Source organism: Montipora capricornis, chromosome 1, assembly GCF_036669925.1.
Source record: "Montipora capricornis isolate CH-2021 chromosome 1, ASM3666992v2, whole genome shotgun sequence".
Taxonomy (NCBI): Eukaryota; Metazoa; Cnidaria; class Anthozoa; order Scleractinia; family Acroporidae; genus Montipora; species Montipora capricornis.
The window spans coordinates 35,902,477-35,909,976 of record NC_090883.1 but is presented as its reverse complement, the minus strand read 5'-3'; the positions used below and the strand labels follow the sequence as shown (position 1 = coordinate 35,909,976).

The window sequence follows — 7,500 nt, the reverse complement described above, 5'->3', positions numbered from 1 at the left end:
TTGTTTTAATATAACACATAATATAGCACATGAAGGTGATTTTAACTAGTCTTGCTTACTTTTTGCAATAATTACAATGTTTTCGGGCACAAATGCCGCACAAGTTGCTCGAGGTAAACAGCAAAGGACATCTGGAGTTTGAGTGGCCAATCAGAACACAACTTCAATGCTATCCACAGTTTTAGTATATACAGTAATACTACAGACATGTATAACATAGTGACACCTCTACAGTTCTCTAAAGTCCCTATCAATAATATTTTATTGGCATATTAAATCTTTAAGTCAACTACACTCTTTGAATATTGTAAAGCTAATGTGTACATACTCAATTCATATGGACGATGCACTATACAAGTCTATTTATCGTTAGTGATCACCGTTTGTTTGCTCCATCCTTGTTGCAAAAGAAAAGGCAGGGGGTATTAACAGCCTTACCTAAACACATTCAAAGTCCCTGATAGTTCCCTCAAAGAAAGGTGCTATCGCATTTTAACAGTATTAGAATCAAATACAGGAATTTCAAGGTCTGAGAAACTAAAATTTATTAATGTTGTTTGTCCCACAACCAGTGACATTGCTTAGCTTGCCAAGACTCAACGGTTTCCTGCTGGATATGTAAAATTATTTGAACGGAAGGGACTATTTCCAATCAAGCTTTTTCTCATTCTGACGAGAAAATCGGATATTGATTTGAGTTCCAAGTGCTTTGAACAATAGTAATGTTGAGACTCCCTGCTGGCGTTGACACGCTTTCCAGTAGGAATTTAGTTCGCGACAGCAACACCAGACATTAATTTACCTCTTAATGCCAGCAGCACTAGATATTTTCCTCTAAATGCCAGCAAATGCTCGATAGAATTCGTCCGTGAAAGTTGCTCCAATCTCGTTTAGAGGAAGAGATGAAACGAAACCGAAACCCAAATATCCAAGCTAGTGTTAAAATTTAATGGGGCTTGCCGCTCAAGAAAATTAAATACACGAAACATTTCTGGTTTGAACGAAAATTCGGGCTAAATTGCAGCCCAATTTTTGTTCCGAAACAATTCATTTCAACCACGGCGGTGCTCATAAGAAATTTTGGCAAGAATAACTCAACTGCCAAACTTAAACATGACACAACTGGGAGAATTTAAATTAAGCACTCGAACCACGCGTGTTTAGCAAAGTACCGGTTTAGTTGCAACTCCACGGAAAGCGTGCACAATCTCGCCTTTCCTAACTTCGTATAACCAAGTGTTAATCCTTATCACAAGGTACAAGGAAATTCTCGAGTGTAAGAAAAGTGAAAATGGACAATAGTTGAAACGAGGTTAAAAAAAACTCGAACTGTCTCATTTGAATATTGAGAAAGATATTTACATAACCCAACGCCTTTCCTCTGACTTCTTTTCGTTTTTCACTCGAACGTAAAAAAATATATTATATAACGCTTTGGGACAGGGTTTGCTACACTGATATGGCTGAATGTTTTGGCTTTTTTGCGGCGGCAATGAATTTGTCGAGAAGGCAGCGACTCATTTCGGCTAAAACCCGAAAGAAGTCATTTGTTAGATATTTCGTTATTCAAAACGAAGGATGGTGAATTATAACTTACGAGTTTGAACTGGAGTGTCGATCGTAATGGAACTTCAGCGCTCCAAGCGATGAGAAGAATACAAACTGTCGCGCCTATTTTACCCACAAGATTTGCTTTAAAATTCAGTTCAGGTTTGGTATAAAAACATATCATCGATGTGAAGATGTAGGATTTCGAAGAACCAGAAATTCTATTTACTCACCAACGACGGTTGGTTCCAAGTCAACGAACACGGCGCGAGGAACGTGCTTTCCCGCTCCAGTTTCGCTGAAAAACGTGTTGAACGAATCATCTCCACCGCCGATGGTCTTATCGCTCGGCATCTGGCCATCAGGTTGAATTCCATGTTCTAAACAGTACAACTCCCAACAAGCGTTTCCAATCTGAACACCAGCTTGGCCAACATGGACTGAGATACATTCACGCTGTTGCGACACAAAATTTAGATGCGATTAATTAACAGGAAACTAGTAACTGTGTCCCCATTATCCTAGCGTGGTTCTCATTCTGAAAGTTTTCTAAAGCAAGGGATATCTTTGAAAATATTCAGTTTCGAACTCGAAAAGATAAGGAGAAGAATTCACTAAAGGCGCGGTCAATAATTCAACGGTTGAAAGAACAGACAAAGCGCGCGATTTTCTGTTCTTTCACGACATCGCTGTAATTCAACATCAAAACGAAAAACTATTCACTTACCATATTGATCTGAGATTTTTGTTACAACGCGGATTGAAAAGTATGTTAAATAGTCTCCTTTCGAAAGGTAACGGCTTTCACCAGAAGACTCGGAACAACGTTCACTGAATGTCCTACAGCAGCAAACATCGTCCTTTATACTATAATCCTACGTAACCATAACAACAATGTATTGATTGACGTGTTGTTATTTTAATCACCTTTCCGTGATAAATATTTGTCACACAGACAGCTCTCACATTTCAAGTTAAGCAATCTCGGAAGGCTGATACTTCTCCCTTGAGATTCTAATATTTGTTAGAACATCATCGCCTAGTAAAAAGCAGATTTCTTCAACAAGGAATGCACAGTTCAGTGGTCGCAACGACAGCGTTTCGTAATCAGTGAGGCGTTGCCTGGTGACGATGAAAGATTGGTGGTCTCAACAATTGTGAACCAGTAAAACAGGTTTGCCGGATATTGGGTGTGTATAAACAGGCGCCCTGCGTTGGCGTCGCGCGTGAAGAACGAGACGCGAGAGAAGAACACGAAGCACCCAATGACTAATGGCGTGGTTCCTTAAGCACATATTCCGGAATAGGAATACATGGAATAGAAGTTAGAAATCCTTCGTTTTTACGTACATTCACATTAAAATTGTCAAACACTTGCTAAAATGCTATTTTAAACATATCTTTATTATCCTTGTTGCTTCAAAATGCCAGACATGATAGGGTCAATCGAACGCACCCTTAGTTTTGTGTAGGTAAGGTACTAAACATTCTCACTAAAGTTTCATTAAGTTTAAACTGGTGTAGATTGCGAGCAGCGGCCCGCATTTCAGGGGCAGTCGTGTTAAGTCACGCAAACGAATGAAATGACCGAGGGAGGCTTGATTGCGTGACAATACACGACTGCCTCTGAAACGCGGGCTGCTCGACTGATTTATGAAAGGACTGCACGCAGTCTAAAAGTTGTGGGTTTCGAATTAAAAATGTTTATGCGCTCAAGAACCCAAAACAAACAAATAAACAAACAAAATTAAACAGTATTCAAGGACTATCGAGACGGTCAAAAACAACCAGTGCGCACGCTCTTCACAAGGGCGGATCTAGGAGAGGTGCACTGGGTGCACGTGCACCCTCCCCCCCCCCCCCGGTTACCAAAAGAATACTATAAACGAAATGTAACATTACCACTTGTAGATCATCTGTTGATGGAACTGACTTCACGTTTCTCAGAAGAAGCCAAAAGAGCAACTGAGGGCTTAAAACTTATCCCACCTGACTCCACCGACACCAATGCAATGGGTTGTTCGATTTTTATCAAAATGACTTGCCTTCGCCTAAAACCGTTAACACAGAAGTCCATATTTGGAGGATGAAATGGGACAAGGTACCAGGGCCAGACCTTCTAGACACATTATCAAAGGCACTTGATATTACTGTCATGTTACACTCATAATTCTTCCTAGTAACGTAAGCTTAGCTAAAAAACGGCAAAGCGAATTAAGCTACTAGAAGATATTAAAAGCACAAAAACTGCATTAAGTTAGATTTTTATTTGCCTCATCGATACAGATTTATCATACTACAGCCCTAACCCTCTTAAAAGCATGTATTATACATTGTCTAACATTTCCGTGTGACATGTGCACTCCCCTATCCAAAATCCTAGATCCGCCTTTGCTTCAAGTGGTTTTGGGAATGGAAAGAGGCATAAAAGAATATTTATAGGGTAACCGACTCTCCCAATACGGGCATCCCTGCCAAGGCCAAATTGTGGCAGCAACACCTTTTGGAAAAAGGCGAGGAATATGACCCAACCAAAATAGAACGAGGTGAAGAAGGAGTTCATTATATAACACAACGGGAGATCTCAAACACCCCACTGATGACTTTATTTTCTGAATTCGATATATAAAACCCAGCTTTCCAGACACTGATTCATAAATGAATGGAGTTTCTAGTACTCGTCTCCTTCTTCCTCCTCTCCTTCAGCATCAACAGAATCAACGCCAACTTCTTCATAATCCTTCTCCAGTGCAGCCAAATCTTCACGAGCTTCAGAGAATTCTCCTTCTTCCATACCCTCACCTACGTACCAATGAACAAACGCACGTTTGGCGTACATCAGATCAAACTTGTGATCCAGACGGGCCCAGGCCTCTGCAATGGCTGTTGTGTTACTCAACATACACACTGCACGTTGAACCTTCGCCAAGTCTCCACCGGGGACAACTGTGGGGGGCTGGTAGTTAATTCCCACCTGAAAATGCACAGAGAGATTAAAAATAGATCTTACAACATTAAATAGTGGTCTTAAGGCAATAATGTTTAGCTAACATTTGTAGCTCACCATAGACGGCTAAAATCCGAAATTAATATTATGCCATACAGTATATAAATACCTTGAAGCCAGTTGGGCACCAGTCCACAAACTGAATGGTTCTTTTGGTCTTGATTGTGGCAATAGCTGCGTTCACATCCTTTGGTACCACATCACCACGGAACAATAGACAGCAAGCCATGTATTTGCCGTGACGTGGGTCACATTTCACCATCTGATTGGCTGGCTCAAAACAAGCATTGGTAATTTCAGCAACTGTAAGCTGCTCATGGTAGGCCTTTTCAGCAGAGATGACAGGCGCATAAGTAGCCAATGGGAAGTGAATACGGGGGTAGGGCACCAAGTTGGTCTGCAATTACCACAAAAATGAAGGTTAGAGGCAATTAATCTTTTAGTATCAGAAAGAACAGCGAGTGATTGACAGGTACCTGAAACTCAGTCAAGTCAACGTTAAGTGCACCATCGAATCGCAGCGAAGCAGTGATGGATGATACAATCTGACCTATCAGGCGGTTCAAATTGGTGTAAGTTGGCCTTTCAATGTCCAAGTTACGACGGCAAATATCATAGATGGCTTCATTGTCAACCATGAAGGCGCAGTCAGAGTGTTCCAAGGTGGTGTGAGTGGTCAGAATGGAGTTGTATGGTTCCACTACAGCTGTAGCAATCTGAGGTGCTGGGTAGATAGAGAACTCCAATTTGGATTTCTTGCCGTAGTCAACAGACAGACGTTCCATAAGCAGAGATGTAAAACCAGAGCCAGTTCCACCACCGAAGGAATGGAAGATGAGAAATCCTTGAAGGCCAGTGCACTGGTCAGCCTACAGAAATACAAACGAATAATGAAAAAAAATTAGAGATTCCAAACGACAAGTGCAGAGAGAAACTCTTCTTAAGTGAAAGTTCTTCGCATTCTTCCCTTTGGTTCACTGCTACCTTTTTTCCTGGACTACTGTTGCGAATGTCAAAGAATACCAGGCTGTACTTCGCAAACTTCACGGTTTTTTATTCTTATTGATAACTGATCTCGTCCCGATTTATTGATACAAGTAGTAGCAGAAAATATTTCTTAGTTGATTTACTTTTATCTCTGACGTGCGACACACGCTAAATCCTTGACAGCGATGATATATTGACTGATTAATTGGTTCTATTGTCTACATTGAAATCACAACAAAAAAAAAAAGATCACATAACGCAAATCACTCTTCTTACTAAATGTCACACAATGCAACTAAAAATATCTCGACACTACATACGTCTTGGGTAAAAAAATCTCTACTAATAAGGAAACTTTAATCCACTGAGCCCTGGGAGCGAGACTGACCTAACAGATTTCACTCTGTCTAACGCCACACTCATCAACTGGGGGCGACCAAGGGCGTTTGAGGTGCGAATGGGTTAAGTATCACCTACCAACTTTCTGATCCTGTCAAGGACAATATCAATAGCTTCCTTTCCAATTGTGTAATGTCCTCGAGCATAGTTGTTAGCAGCATCTTCTTTACCAGTTATCAACTGTTCTGGGTGGAACAGTTGTCTGTATGTACCAGTACGGACCTCATCTGCAATGAGGAAAAAAACTTGCTTAAAACTTTACCCTGGCGCTAGGGTAACCCTAGCTGCCTTGTAAACGATCTGCTAGGGACAACTCACCTACCCGGGACAACTTTTTAGCGGTTCCCATTTAGTTTGTGATGCTGGCGGTTACAAGGCACGCAAAGTTGTCCCGGGTGGTAGGGTAACCTTATCTGTGAAATTTTGCTTGTAAACCCAGGCTATCTTTGACCCTAGCAGTAGGGTTACCCTACCTGCTTGTAAACAGGGCCTTAAATTCAAGACGCTCTTTGAAGCGTTTACTCGGCCTACCATGTCGCGCAGAAGTAGGGTGATACATTTTGGGACGGTTAGAAGCGCAAGGACTGATGGTTACTTTTGGTATTCAAATTTGCTAAGTACGGAACAAAAGAAGTATTATTTCTAAATGCATCTGCAGCCAATTGAAGTCTGGAGGGCTCATGAGAACGGATAACGTATTGGTGAATACGAGTAGTTTGATTTGGTGCAGGTTGTCAGCTCGGAAATAACGTGAAGCTACCGGATGCAGCGTGACACTGATCAAAGTGAAGCCAGCGAGGCAAGGGAGAAAACTTGTGAAAAACCATTTTTGTCATTAATCAAGGGTACCCAACGAGAGAATTAAGCCAAAAGCCGTCGAGAACCATTTCTAGGCTCTTTGTAATGTATAAAGGTTGTATAAAGAGATGTTTTTGTCACCTAGAAGAATTTGATCTGTTCGGATATCTTAGCTGAAAATTGAAGTGTCCGAAAATTTTAGTGAATGATATCTTCATTGCAAAAATGGATAGCTGAACGTCACCTTCTAAGAACTTCCCAGCAAACTATTTGCTCATCCGGTGACCTTTTAAGTGCCAAAAATTGCAAAAATATCCCTTTTCTTACGGTTAACAGTTTTCAATTTGTTTTACGGCTAACGGTTAAATTTTAAGTTTTTTTACGCCTAACGGTTACATTTTTGGCCCTTTTACGGCTAACGGTTAAACCCAATTGAGACCTTCTAAAACGGTGGAAACCGGTAGGGATCCGCCCCTGGAGACAGATTCGCTTACCTCTCTTTCACCCATGGTGCCCAGAAAAATCGGGAAAACCAGAGAAGTCTCTTCAAAACCAAGGTCGAGGATAACTCATCTCCAGGTTCTCTCGGTGTTCTAAGATGGCGGACATGTCAAATTCCCGACCATGGGGCAACGCATACGTGTCAAAATGCCTACCCTGCGGAAGGCTCTCTGAGTCAATTTCCCGTAGGTCGATGACGTCATAGCTAAAACCAAAATTTCTCGCGTCGATGGGTGCTCCGAGCGCGCGGGGCTTCGCTA

At 41.4% G+C, this 7,500-nt stretch overlaps 2 protein-coding genes across 2 annotated transcripts in view; both read right to left on the bottom strand.

The window, feature by feature from the left end:
- LOC138040657 (tubulin alpha-1 chain-like) overlaps positions 1-2,423 on the bottom strand; it is a 4,426-nt gene extending 2,003 nt beyond the window's left edge. The window contains exons 1-2 of the mRNA XM_068886342.1: positions 2,276-2,423; positions 1,782-2,004 (exon numbers count right to left, since the gene is read on the bottom strand). Of these exons, the coding sequence (XP_068742443.1) occupies positions 1,782-2,004; positions 2,276-2,278 (226 nt within the window). The 5' untranslated portion in view covers positions 2,279-2,423. The remainder of the gene's footprint in view (positions 1-1,781; positions 2,005-2,275) is intronic.
- A 1,709-nt stretch (positions 2,424-4,132) lies between these two features.
- LOC138040648 (tubulin alpha-1 chain-like) overlaps positions 4,133-7,500 on the bottom strand; it is a 6,420-nt gene continuing 3,052 nt past the window's right edge. Inside the window, exons 2-5 of the mRNA XM_068886334.1 lie at positions 6,020-6,168; positions 5,032-5,424; positions 4,665-4,952; positions 4,133-4,522 (exon numbers count right to left, since the gene is read on the bottom strand). Of these exons, the coding sequence (XP_068742435.1) occupies positions 4,220-4,522; positions 4,665-4,952; positions 5,032-5,424; positions 6,020-6,168 (1,133 nt within the window). The 3' untranslated portion in view covers positions 4,133-4,219. The remainder of the gene's footprint in view (positions 4,523-4,664; positions 4,953-5,031; positions 5,425-6,019; positions 6,169-7,500) is intronic.